At 37.2% G+C, this 14,624-nt stretch overlaps 1 protein-coding gene across 1 annotated transcript; it reads right to left on the bottom strand.

The window, feature by feature from the left end:
• Window positions 1-2,307: 2,307 nt before the first annotated feature.
• Window positions 2,308-13,960, bottom strand: LOTGIDRAFT_194209 (hypothetical protein). Its single transcript, XM_009063404.1, has 34 exons — window positions 13,853-13,960; window positions 13,636-13,689; window positions 13,230-13,337; window positions 12,896-12,940; window positions 12,688-12,741; window positions 12,320-12,418; window positions 11,958-12,065; window positions 11,658-11,711; window positions 11,365-11,463; window positions 11,028-11,126; window positions 10,572-10,625; window positions 10,243-10,296; window positions 9,852-10,067; window positions 9,577-9,630; window positions 9,288-9,341; window positions 8,956-9,117; window positions 8,645-8,752; window positions 8,341-8,448; window positions 8,080-8,187; window positions 7,771-7,878; window positions 7,503-7,556; window positions 7,137-7,190; window positions 6,804-6,857; window positions 6,406-6,459; window positions 6,133-6,186; window positions 5,787-5,858; window positions 5,477-5,512; window positions 5,112-5,216; window positions 4,779-4,802; window positions 4,366-4,507; window positions 3,965-4,068; window positions 3,643-3,717; window positions 3,165-3,362; window positions 2,308-2,952 (listed from the first exon to the last, which is right to left on the bottom strand). The coding sequence occupies exons 6-34, from the start codon at window positions 12,320-12,322 to the stop codon at window positions 2,806-2,808; spliced, it is 2,562 nt and encodes an 853-aa protein (XP_009061652.1). The 5' UTR covers window positions 12,323-12,418; window positions 12,688-12,741; window positions 12,896-12,940; window positions 13,230-13,337; window positions 13,636-13,689; window positions 13,853-13,960; the 3' UTR covers window positions 2,308-2,805.
• Window positions 13,961-14,624: the final 664 nt, after the last annotated feature.

The raw sequence follows: 14,624 nt of genomic DNA, 5'->3' as shown, positions 1-14,624 counted from the left end.
GTTCTTATCAATATGGCATTGATTTAAACGTTGACATAGCAGACGGCACACCCACGCAGACTGTAATAGGCATTGTTATGATCGTTTTTTAATCTTTGAAGGAATGTGAAAGGCTGCAGAATTTACTAAGCTGAGATTTTCGTTTCTGTGTTGAAATTAATAAAGATTACCAAGAGTGCATTTGAGTAGAGGAACCTTTGGAACTTGCAAAGGGCTTCAGCAAACGAGTAGACTTATTTGTTTGTGAATAGTCTGCGAAGAAATTAAAGAAGAAATTTCATGAAAAGAAGGGTGAAAACTCCATCTCCGATATTATACATACGTAATAGAGAAACATTTGAAGACTCAGACACTGACCAAACTATTGCACAAATCCGTTCAAAAATTATCGGAAGTGGATCCCTTGAGTAAATAATCTTTCTTGCTATGAATTATGTAATGATAATGCCTAAAATGCGGGCTACTACAACATCACTTAATACTTTTGTAAATGGGACAATTATTGTAGCGACTAAGGTTAGTATGAAAAAGGAAAATTGCTCTTAAAATACGATTGTTTCTATTTGTCAGTGGTAGAGTTGTACCATTACACGACACGTTTGTAAAACAGCTATCACACCTCACCATCAAGAGAAATTGGTGCAGAATTAGGATCAACATTTCTTTAAAGGATCAACGATACACCAAGTGCATTTCCCGTAAAGTTTTGACACTTGTCATTAACAACATCGTCAACACTATATAATATCAGTAATACATTATGTCAAGATTTGTTTTATAGTCTTTGAGGTCACGACGACTATAATTCAAAGATGTTCATGATAATCATGATGCGAATTGCCGTTGACCCTATGTTCGTAACCGGATGTAGTTTTATCAGAAAATGACAGATTTATCAGACTATATGCGTGAATGGTGCAGCTACGTCTGCAATATACAATACAATCCAGACAAAGCATGTTTCTTTGTATTTCTGCCGAAGGACCTACTTAAGAGATATCTGAAGATCGCAGAGCGTAAAAGTCTTGAGTAACAACATGATTCAAATTCTGATTTAATATTTCGATATCTCTCTATATTGATGTATTGAGCACTATTGTAAAATTGGTTTCCATATATCGGATGCCCCACAAAATGTCCCAAAGTTCGATGGGTAGTATCTCAGCTGTTGGTAGACTAATCTCTATCAAAATTCTCACAGATAGACTTCAAGATGTCCTTGTACAACCCTAACAAAATGAATGTCATCGAATAAAAATTGTACAAGTACTGCCCCGAACAAAATAGCATGCCAAAGAGCAATATCAAGGCAACTTACCTATTTCGACCTGTGTTCAATAAGGGCTCCATCGTCTTCGACCAATCGCAACCGTTTGTTTTTCATCCAGAAATGCCACTAAGACGCGGCCCCATGGGTTGGACAAGGACATCTTGAATCTGTGAGAATTTTGAAAGAGATCAGTTATCGAACAGCCGAGATACTACCCATCGAACTTTGGGACGTTTTTGAGACACCAGATTTAATTATGATTATTGAGAGTTTCAATGGATACATGGCGATAACTGGTCACAACCATCAAAGTGACTTCGTAAAATCTTAAGAGCTACACGACAATAATAAGCATCAATTTGGTAGACGACACATTGACACGGAGTGACCCTTCCAATCACTATCGTGTGACCCTGGCAGTAGCGTATTTAGTTCACAGCTTTCATGGTTCAAAAATGGAATTACTTTGTATTCAGTATGCAAGCCCCCTTCTGAAGGGTCTTCGTTCTCATTTGACAAATCGATGGTATCAAACTATCAGAGGCTAGGTTTCGATGGTATCAAACTATCAGAGGCTAGGTTTCGATGGTATCAAACTATCAGAGGCTAGGTTTGAGGCAATAAGTATGGATTCTATAGTCAGCATTGTCATTTCGAAACACCTTTGTACCCTTCCCATCCTCCAGTCAATCTCTGTCCGATCCCCCAGAATCATACCTTTCGCTGAGTAAGGCAGTGACCTGTCAAAGGGCCAGGATAGTGAGATGCTGAAGTTTAATGCCAAGAGGCCATGGATTGATTTCAGTGTTCCTTGAGATGATTTCAGTCTTCCAGTCATCTGATTGGTCAATCACTTAAATTCATTTCAAATTTAGGTTTATTAACCAATCAGATTACTGTATTCTGGATTATCGAGCATTTGAAGCTAATTGGAGACAGTTTGCTAACTCACTTCACCCATAGGTACCCCCAGCTCATTACAAACAATATCAGGGTTCCATATTTGCCATCTTAGTTTTAGACACTTGATCCATATAGTGGTTTTTTATCTTTTTTATTGAAGACTTCAGCTATGACCGACAAAAATAATAACAGGATGACAAATTAAATTTAATAGATGGACATCTTTTTTATTTCACGTTTTACAAATAATTTTTCCAGACAATGAATGTAGAATTTCCTATATTACAATTTTGGTTTCGTTGACGACGGTAGATGTCCTTGATACATGGCAGTGAGGTTGATATCACATTATTATGTACATCACAGTTATTACGTCACGGCCTCGTCTTTTCCCAGTGTGGAGAATGACATCATCACAGTTCCTTTGAAAATGAGGCTGATTTTTTTTCCATAACGAGGTCCTTGAGTCACACGTGATATACAAATTTACATAAAAACAAAATGGGCGGAATAAGATAAGGCGCTTTTTGTACAATGTGTCTGAGTATTAATGTAATGAAGGCATCCTTGGCCCCGTAGCACCAGAATATGAAGAATTAATTTGAAAAAAATAATCTAAATGATGCGTCGGTTTAGCTGAAGCAAACTTCTCCCACCTCAATTCCAAACTGTTGGTTATCACGACCGACGTCAAATAACCTAACGTCTAATATTGGTAACATTTTAGCTTTTTTGGTTCTAAGTTCAAAAACGGCAGAATGCCATTCATTATCTGTGCTCTGTAAAGAGAAAAAAAGAAAATATTAAAGTTTGAGCACCTTGATCGTTAAAACCTTTTTTGAAGTTAACCCTAGAACAACATATAACCTAAGCCTTTACTTAACCGACACTGATGCATGTTCAACGAAACGATGACATTTTTGATGCATTCTGCTTTTCATATGACATTCATATACTGTTGACAACCGAAACACATGAAAGGATTACTTACATTGCATTCATCTCTATAGTTAATAGTTGCAGCTTTTCCTATACGAGTCTGGGTGGAATCGATTTCAACATCATTGTCCATGGCGAATCTTAATCCATAGGCTTCAGAGTTCAAACAGTTGTATGTTAATGATTGACGACCCTTTTCTGAATGATCCTTCAAAGCGTTAAGCTGAGTTTCTTTAACAGCATATTCGAACTGAAATAAAAAGCAAGACAGAGTTATATATTAGGAACTTTGTCACTAAATGCTTATGTGGTTTGCAGTTTTTTGTGTACCAATGACCAATCCACAATAAGGAATAATGGGTCACGAGTTGTTTGCTTAAAGAAATTGACACCCAAAAAGCATCCAGTGGAATGGCTCGAACACTTGGTGATCAGTTGTTTGCTCAAATGAGTTGGAAACTAAAAACGTTCTACATCGCGTTTTTAAAGGAATATCTTTTCATTTCAGAAAAATGATCTTTAGTACTCACTTCTTTGTCGTCATTAAGTTCTTCCATAAACAAGTATCCACCATCATCATGTTGAGTCCATCTTTGTGGTTTGTACTACAACAAATAATTATAACTTTATCAGTTAACTATTCTGTATGCATTGAATTTTAGAGGCATTGTGTGTTCTCCAAGAGTGGCTCAAGTATTTGTGTAAAATCTTGCAAGCACTATTCATGGTGCATTTTCGTGATTGACATCAGCGTCATTTTAGGTGCCCCACTGCCATCTTGATGATATAGAAATAATAGTTTGATTTACATGTTTCGGACTTAAGGTTAGAGTACTTCAAAACATAACTTACGATGGCGGCAGCAGATTTGATACAGGTTTCGCCTTCTTGCTTTCTGCAGAAAACTTCAAATGAATCAATACCACTTCCCATATTAGGATCGATGTTGTAAATACCTATGGATGAAACAAATATACTTACACTAGTATTCTATAAAAGACAAATTAATGTGATGATACAAAATCTAATAAGCAAAAAAAGAAGCAAGCAGTATGTCTAAAAAATTATTTTGGATTGAAAATCGGAGACCCTTATTGAACTTACTGAAATTCATGCCTTTTCGCGAGACCAATTATCAAACGAAACTACGTAAACGCCAATGCATTTCAATTTAAGAAACTGTTTTCAAGATTCCAGTTTCTCGTTTCAACCCTCACAGTTCTGTACACAGTTTAAGTACAAAAATTTCCTACCATCTTCAAATTCTGGGTTATCTTCGAATAATTGACGGCAAGTAATTGCAGGGTCCAATTTGCTGCCAGTTGGTTTACGTACTCGGTGGAGTGCTTCTTGAACAAGGGAAACTCTCTCGTTGAAGTTTGGTAATTTAAGGAACTGAAATATATATAGTAGACAGATGATGACGTTGGCAAACATGATTACATAAAATATAGATGATAAAGATAACGTCCGTACTCAGACCATAGTACAGATCAGGCTTCCCCAACATCTCAATGTTTGTCTGATATAGGCCATTTCAGAAACCTTAACTCTGTCTATGTATGTTATGCAGCATAGCAGCAAATCTTAATGTATTTAGAAACCTTAACTCTGTCTATGCATACCATGCAGCATAGCAGAAAATCTTAAAATATCATGTACTTACGTCTTCTTCTGGTTGATCATATTGCTGGAAAAATAGAACAGAACAGATATTAAGAAAGGGAATATCAATAAAAATACAACAGTAATTGTACAGATAACATAACAATAACTTTATTTTGTTATAGTCTTAATTTATAAACATGATACGTTTCCACTTGTGAAATTTTACAATCACCAACAATGAAGAGAGAATATAGCATCTACATCCAAAATGCAATAGTGTTGTGGTGATGGTTAAAACAAACTTTGTGTTGTGAAGTGATTGGTTATTGTGAAAAGTTCATATATAGTAACCAACAATATGATGGTTTTTGCTTTGTTTGCAAATACTTACATAGTAAGGATCGACTCCCTTGCTCTGTTGTTGTCGTGGTGGGAAGACTGGGGCATATCCGGGGGGTCCTGGTGGTCCAGGGGCACCTCGTGGTCCCATTGGTCCCTATAATGAATCACAGAACATTTGTAAGAGGAAGTTTAATGAAAATTCAAACTAAAAGTCTTTAATAAATTTGACGGCTATTACACGGGAATTCATTGGAAAGCACTGGCATTAAAGACTAAAGGCAATGAAAGCAAATTAAAAATCAAACTTTAAGAAACAAGAAATTTGACGAGGATAAAAATTGAATTCATTTAAAAGAAAACAAGACTCAAAGACTTAAAAGCTTTTTTAAAATGATTCAACAGATTAATACTTACAGATGGTCCATCATCACCTTGAGATCCTCTGCCTCCCTGAAAATATAATTCAGACGAGTTAGAAACTCTTTAAGGGTAAACATAATTTTACTTCATCGAAATGATTTTAAAGACTACAGTCCGTATTAAAAAATCTCAGCACTTTCATGTATTTTGTCAAAATCCGTTGACAGCTTAAGGACAATACAGGCAAATCTGTATTTACTTGCTCATATTAAAAGATCTGTGTAAAGAAATGGGATGCCCCAACATACGATCTGCATTCATTGCCTAAACTCTGACAATAAAAAGTTAGTTATGGTGTACTTACAGCTGGTCCAACTTGACCTTGGGCTCCTGGCTCTCCAGGTCGTCCATTCAAACCACGTTGACCAGGTTGTCCCTAAAATGATACAAAACATCACCATCTAAATACTGAATATATATCAAAAGATAAAAAATTATGGCTCCAAGCATTGCTAAATAGTGTTATTATCCAGATCACTATTCACACTTACTACTTCTTTATTTCATCAAAATATAAAAACAGCAGACTAACGCCGTAGTTCTGCTAAACCTAAAACATGACATTGCTAAAGCGACCTGTGATTAAAGTTGAATTGAATAAATTACTATTTGAAATGTTCTGAGAAAAAGCAGCGATTGCGTCTACTTACAGGTTGTCCAGGAGGACCTTGTTGACCAGAAGGTCCAGTTTCACCACTGCTTCCCTGTAATAGAAGATGGTGATCTTTAAAATATCAACTCGTTAAATACAAGTATGTCATAATCATTATTCTCATTGGACTTCCATCTGTCAAAAATCAGCTGTATTGTCACCTTTTTTAATTCAACTTTTTTTTATATCTGTCCAGCTATTCTGGACTGTATATACTTTCAATGTCATTGCTGCGCTTAACATTTTTTACAGAAAAATATGCAATACTTACAGATGGTCCGGGAGGTCCTTGTGGACCAGGTAATCCTGGCCATCCTTTGTCTCCCTGAAATCATAAACATTAACAGTATAAAGATGATTCGAAATAAGAAGTATGAAAAGAATTTCTTCAGCATGAAAATTGACAGCATTCAGCATTCTTGTCACTTAGTTCGAAGCACTATGGCATCCGTTTTTCTCAGATCTGTCCGTAGGTCTCCGATATAAACACGGTACAATTCCATTTAAGCATTACAGTCAATACCAGTTTCCCTTTCAATAGCTGAAGGTTACATGTGGGGCTTATGGTGTCTTGGTGACAACATCTCTCGTTTGAACAAGGTTTCATACAACCTATGTGTATGAAATACATCAACTTAATAAATATGTCGAAGATGATAGTAAACTTACAGCAGCTCCAGAACGTCCGGTTTCTCCCTTCTCTCCTTGAAGACCTTGAGCTCCCTGAAATCACAAGATAGTTACATGACGAGTTACAATCCTTTCAGTACGTCTTCATTAATCAAGTAATCGGAAAATTTCAAATTTTAATTAAATCATGTTTTACTCATGTCCCATATTATATCATTGGGGTAAATATAAATCTTTACAGTCGCATGACCAAAACCAAGGAGAAGGTATTCAAATGTATGGAAATAAATGTCTGCATCATGTTGTGCTACTAAAAAAGAGGTACCTCGTTAGATCTACGAAACACTCTGACATTATGTAAAGAATACTTACAGCAATACCAGGAGCACCAGTACTACCAGGTTGTCCAGAAGGTCCACGTTCGCCCTGAAATTATACATAGACGTTACCAGCAAAATACAGCAATAGCAATATAGTATCATGTCAGGCTACATCTAATGCTGACAAGATACGAAAAACGCCATGATTGGTTAGGAACATTTCCGATATACATTCATCTTATCGGGAATAAGAAATTAAGTTTATTGTTGTTGAAATATCCATCATAATCGATATACGATAATCCATATTTACAGAAACGGTAATGATAATCGAATTAGTATCATTATTAATGTAGGATTATACACCATGAGTCAGTTCAAATGATCAGGTGGGCATGATTAAAGATTAAGAACTTACTCGCTCTCCTCGTTCTCCTTGAGATCCTTGTGCTCCAGTTGTTCCTGGTGGACCCTAAAAAAACGATGAATAATTAAAAACATCAGTTTATATGGAATTTTACTTAAATGGAACAACTTTTGCAATTAATATAAACTCCGATACACATGCTATTAACACTTAATTACATTTATATTTCCTAGCGATGAAAATTATGTTGTTTTACACGCAAATTCTATGAAAATAGCATTAAGTGGTATCAAATAAACGTATTGAACAAAATACTTACGGAATTTCCTTGTAGTCCGGGTGGTCCAGATCGTCCTTGAAGACCTCGTGAGCCCTTAGAACCAACAATACCAGGTAATCCAGGAAGACCATCTTTACCAGAAGATCCCTACAAAAACAATCACAAACAATTGGTGACATAAAACTGCTATGTGTCAAACCAGATTTAGAGCAGGTGCTTGTTCATCAAATTCTCTTATTCAGCAAATACGGCTCGGTTCGAAAGTAGGCGAACTAAATCTGTATAGTGGAGATACTTAAATATGACCATACTTCATGAAAACATTATTACAAAATAAAGTTAACTTACAGGTAATCCGGGCTCTCCAGGTGGTCCAGGAGATCCAGGTGGACCAAGAGGTCCGGGTGGTCCAGATTGTCCATCACTACCATCTCGTCCAGCTTGTCCAGACTCACCCTAAAACATACAAGAATCATTTTGACATTAATGAAAGCATAAGCATTATTAAATGGACAACAAGAAATATCATAATTTTGAAATGTCGGCGCTTTGATAGTTGATGACTTGGGTAAATAACAATATAATAAAAAAGGTAAATAAATAACTTACAGGTGCTCCAGCAAGACCTTGAGGTCCAGGTTCTCCTTGGAATCCAGGGGCACCAGGGTTTCCTCGTTCACCTTGTGGTCCAGTTGGTCCGGGAGGTCCAGATGGTCCCTGAAAAACATTAACGTTTCTCATAAACTTCAATAAAAGAGCAAAAAATTCATGATTTTTCAAAACGTCAGCGAAACAAATTATGAATGATAACACATTAAAATATCGCTAATTTAGACAAAGCCTTAATAAAGTTATCCAAAAATATAGCACCACAGAAATGCAAAATTCAAAAAGTATATAATATGATACTCACTTGTTGTCCTGGAGATCCTCTATCACCGGGGGCACCATCAAGTCCATTGTTTCCAGAAGCACCAGCCTCTCCTTGTCGTCCTGGGGGTCCAACCTCACCTCGCTCTCCCTGAAGGTAATAAAAATTATTGGATTATAGGTTTATCTTGTATTATAAATGAAGTTGGATCTCGGATGTCAAGAGTAGACTTCAGCCTCGAAGCTATTGCCTATAATGCTTCATAAGACATTTAGGTTTCTTGCATCAAACCAATAATATATTCAAGCGAATTCAATACAGATCTGAAATAAAAGTAAAGCAAAATTACTTACTCGTTCTCCTTGTTGTCCAGCTGTACCGGCAGGTCCAAGTGATCCTTGGGCTCCGGGTGGTCCAGCGGGTCCTTGTCGGCCGGGTTGACCAGGTTGTCCAGCGGTACCGGGGGTACCACCCTCTCCTCGAGAACCTTTACGTCCAGCAACACCTTCGGGTCCCTAGAAATAAAGGAACGGATGACTTTTACTATATAGAATATTACTTTAGATCGGGCGTCATCAAGTATGCTGGTATTTGCTGAATAGCTCATGAATTCTTAAAATAGTGTTATATAACATTAAATACATCACCAAGATAAAGTTGTAAATATATTGAAACAGCTACTTACAGGTTCACCAGAGGGACCTTGTTCACCACGGAATCCACGAGCACCATTATCTCCCTAAAAATATAAGAAGCAAACTAAATAATGCCTTCAGATAAATTTGGTAATGAAAATAACTATTGTAAGTTGCAAATGTCAGCTTTGAATATCCAGTTCAACGTATCTGCACCCATCAAGCAGTAAAATTTGAGGAATTAATAGTAAATACCTCAGTAACATAGTGAAACTCAACTGATGTTCTTGATATCATGACAAAGATTGGGCAGACTGGACTATTAAATCAGTGACTTACCTTTAATCCAGGAGCTCCAGTTTCACCAGCAAGACCAGATTCTCCGGGGGCACCCTAGAAGAATAAATAATAATCAATTGATTGTCTAATTAGCTGGAAGATGATTATAAATATTACAGGAGTACCAGACCGGAAACATGCCAAACTAACAATGTGTTTTGTGCGTCGTATGATCAATGCCAACAACCATGTTAAAACTTCCTCTGTCAAGAACTTTATAAATCCCATCAATAGGGATATTCCATGTGTATAATCGATGCTCTGACAATACTTACGCCAAGACCGGGTGGACCTTGTTGACCTTGGGCACCAGCAACACCTCGTTGTCCAGTGTTTCCGGGTGGACCGGGTTCTCCAGCAGGACCGGAAGGTCCACGATCTCCTTTAGCAGCTACGAGTCCAGATGGACCAGTTGCTCCGGGTGGACCAGCATTACCAGTCTCTCCGGGTGGACCAGGTTCACCATCTCGACCTCTTTCTCCAGTAGAACCCTATGGATGTAAAAAGAATATTTATAAGTGAAGATAATGGATTTTTTATCAACTTTGGAGTATTTCCAGATGTTTTCCACATCAGAGCATATGCTTAAATTAATCTAACAGTTGATATATTCCTGTATGCTTTACAATATAGGATAATATAACTATGTATAATTTAGATACTTACAGTAAGACCTCTTGGACCAGCACGACCTTGTGGACCTTGCTCTCCAGGAAGACCCTAGGATAGCAAAAAAAAATTGGCGATGTAAGTTATTGTGAGCTTAGATATCAATGATTGCTCAGTTCATTGTCGTAGTTCTTCATTTGCAATTCACAATCCATAGTCAGCAATTTCATAGTTGTAATAACATTACTTGCCTCGAAGGTTTCATAGAACAGCTTGTCTTCAGATTTAGATTGACACGAAGGCTTCAACAATATGGATTTCTTTGAAGACTTTACAGACGTATATTGTCATTGACTGTGTTGTGACTAATATATCAATATACTTACAATTAATCCTTGTGGACCAGGATCACCACGATCTCCAGAATTACCAGGTGGACCCTACAGATATACAACACACTTTTTATTATCTTTGATAACTTCTTCCATAGATTACAATAAGCTCCATTGGTAAGTACAGAGCACTTGATACGCTTCATCGGTGAAGAAAAGCGTCCTATTGTGAGGAGTGGTCAATAACAACCTGATGAACTCTAATAATATCTACTGGTAAGTAACAATGTCCATTTGGTGATCAACATTCAAGCACTTGGTATGCTTCTTCGGTGGAGAGAAGAGTCCAATTGTGAACAGAAATCAACAGCAACTTGATAATTGTGAACATGGGTGGACTAAAGTGTTAGTAGGAACATTGTCCCAAAAAACAACTTAATCTGGAAGATGCAACAAACATCAAATAATCGCTTCTCAAAGAAATAAATAATATCAAAATTTGATACTTACGGGCATACCGACTTCTCCAGAAGGTCCAGAGTTACCTCGTTCTCCAGGGGCACCTCGTTGTCCAGGTGGTCCAACTTCACCAGGGAAACCTTGTTCACCCTAAAAAAATAAGAGCATTTCAATATTCAAGTGACGTTACAGGAAAACGATCTTCTTCAACAGTTCTCTATCGTGATATTTTGTAAATCAGAACTTTTCAAATTGCAGTCCACTCACATTGTTATTCGGCATAACGGATTATTTTTATCTTAAAGTGAAACATTTCAAACTGACCGCCTCTCAATATGATGTCGTTATTTTGAAGTGAATAAATGGGCTATGTGTAATGTATACTCACTCGTTCACCAGCAAGTCCAGATTCACCAGGGGCACCAGTTTCTCCGGGTGGTCCAGTGTTACCGGTCTCTCCGGGAGCTCCATCAGCACCAGGTAAACCCTGAAAACAGTAAGTAAGATGGTATAGCAATGTATTACAACAATGTATTAATGTTATCATTTCTCTTTTAGTGAAGATTATCAGTGCGATTTCATATCCAAATGGACAAAATGAAATGGGCTCTTGAGTTAATAAATGCTAAATAATGCTTATGGAATTGCAGTTATGAACGAAATCAACAAAATATAGCTTACTTGGAAACCTTGTTCTCCTTGTTGTCCACCCTCTCCTCGTTCTCCAGTTTGACCCTAAAATGATAAAATGTATCATACACGTTTCATCAAGCTTATAAGAACACCTTACACCTAAGTCGACTCATTTCTGTTCTTTTAAAGATAGAAGTATCAAAATTAAATTGATAGGCTTTAGAATAGAGATACTGAGTTGACGAACTAAGTCGTGAAATTGAATCAGGTTTTATCACAGTAATATAATACTAAAATTAGCAGTTAGTTCAATCACAAAATCCTTTGAGGCAAAGAATAACAACTTACAGTGGGTCCGGGAGGTCCGCCTGGACCAGGTTCACCAGAAGGTCCTCTCTCTCCTCGTGGTCCTTGTGCACCTGGTCGTCCAGGATCACCTTGTCGTCCTTCAGCTCCCTTAAAATTTAATAAATGTAAACGGATTAGAAATCTAACCATGCTCATTTCCAAATCATCCAAATCGATCGAATCCTGTTAAATGTGAAATGGGTGGAGGCTAAGAGCGAAACTGCCTTATTTAGCTTAATAAATTTTACCATAACAAAAACAAAGATATTGACTTGAAATGAGTCAAGATTCAAATCATTTGCCAAACTGCTTCATATTTTTTAAAATAAATTATACGATAACAGACTAAGAAACTGACTTACCATTTCACCTTTGTTTCCAGAGGGTCCTTGAAGTCCGGGTGGTCCAGCATTACCTTGTGGACCTTGCTCTCCAGGGGCACCATCGAGACCATTGCTTCCCTAATAATAAAGATCCAAAAACAAATAAGCTACTGAAGACCACCAAAAGAATAACGTCTACTTTAAGTACCAACTGCATAAAGCGGAAAGACAATGTATTAAGCTTAACAAACTCAAAGTTATAAGTTAAGTTACAATATCAGTACTAGCTATCCAAAAGACCAAGTGACGAAGAAAGGACCAAATACTATTTGATTCCTAATGTATCTAATTATTCGGACATTATCAGACTTAATCAATAAGATTTGGTAAGAATAAATGATACTTACAGCGGGTCCTCGGTCACCAGTAGAACCATCTAAACCAGGGAATCCAGGGGAACCCTATAACGAGAAATTAATAGAAAATTCAATCATTCATTCATGCATTCATGCATATATTCAATCAGTTATCTATTTGTTTATTTATTCATATTTGTATCTTTTTGGAATATCATTCGAAGAAATTATAATTCATTGCATCAAAATGTTTACTTACTCGAGCACCAGGGGCACCGGAAGGTCCAGGGGCACCATGTTGACCCTGAAAAATAAAACAGCTTTATTTAGAATTCCGATACAACAAAGTCGAAATAATCATTAAAGAACAGAAAACAAAGCCATTTGTTAAATGACATGTAGAGATCATATCACAATAGTGCCTCAGGCAAAAGAGAAAGCAAAATGGTTCCGGTGTTGAGGGGAGTGTCCCTTTTCTCTGCTTTACAACCCGAAAATTGCAAATTTTTTCTCGAAAATACTTCTTCCCTAAAATATACTCTTATATCATAACAAACAATCAAAAAAAGAAAAAAATAACAGTGGTTACTTACAGCTGATCCGGGTTCTCCTCGTTCTCCAGCCTCTCCTCTAGCACCATCAGAACCTCTCTGTCCAGGTTGTCCACCGGCTCCGGGAAGACCGGGAGCACCTTGTGATCCCTAAATACAAACAACATAATATGAATGCCTAACAGAATAGCAAATGCTCTTGAAGAGTGGGTCTTGCTTTAAGTGCAAGAAGTTATTACGAACCATTGCTTACCATTTTATTAACTCCATAAGCAATTGCGAAATCTAGGAGAATGATAAGTTGGTAAATGCAGTGGAATCAAACGACCAGTGAACCTGCATTCCTGACAGAACAGAATCTAGAACCAATGTAATCTGCTAATCTATTTGAAGCTCTGACTCTAAGGTCTGTTGCAAGGAAAACAATGAATAATGAATGAATACTTACAGAATCTCCTTGAGAACCTTGGGGTCCTGGGGAACCGACGGGTCCACTAGGTCCCTGAAATAGACAATATTCATTTTTGAAATCTTGACTTGCAAGATAAAAATTTGAAACGTTGACTTCATCACAATATCACATTTAAAAAAACTCCACATAAGATTTTCACGATGAAATACTAATACTATCTACATTTTGAAAGAGATATCAAAGCTTTACTTACACGTTTGCCCTCAACACCGGGAAGACCAGGAAGTCCTCGTTCACCTTGAGATCCAGGGGAACCTCTTGGACCGGGATCACCAGAGCTTCCGGGGGAACCATCTCGTCCCTGAATAATGAAAAATATTATTACAATACAGTCTGACACGTGCGTTTTTGATTTTCAGCTTAACGAATATGCATACATACATTGTACATGTATATACCATTTGGCCACTGAGTAACGAAACAGTGTGTTGACACGACCACAGAATGGGTCAAAATGAAACACGTGACAAGTCAACAAATTATTGGCTAACAATTGCTTGAGGCGTTTCTAGTGGCCATTAATTGAAAACTCTTGCAGATTACGAATGGCCGTTCGTAGATTGTAGATCGGATGATTTACACGAACAATATAATATTGACTTTCGTGACTTATGTTAATAACTTATATACTTACAGCATCTCCTTTGGGTCCACCAGCTCCAGCAAGACCGCTTGGTCCGGGTGGTCCTTGTGGTCCAGGGAATCCAGGGGCACCGTTAGATCCAGTTAAACCCTGAAATGACATATATGATTAAAAATGATTATAATGATTTAGTTAAATTTGTTCAGTTTCAGTATGTAGTTTCAGTGTCCTTTTCTAGTGTTCAGGTTAATGATTTATCTGAAGGGTTCATCTTCATTGTTCAGTTTCAGGATTTAGTCTATGTTTTCACTTAGTGAAACTCCTTACAAAACTATTAACATTACTGGAAATGCAACAATGCAGACTACTTACTCGTTCTCCT

This window comes from Lottia gigantea, assembly GCF_000327385.1.
Source record: "Lottia gigantea unplaced genomic scaffold LOTGIsca_57, whole genome shotgun sequence".
Classification (NCBI taxonomy): domain Eukaryota; kingdom Metazoa; phylum Mollusca; class Gastropoda; family Lottiidae; genus Lottia; species Lottia gigantea.
This window is presented reverse-complemented; position numbering and strand designations above follow the sequence as displayed.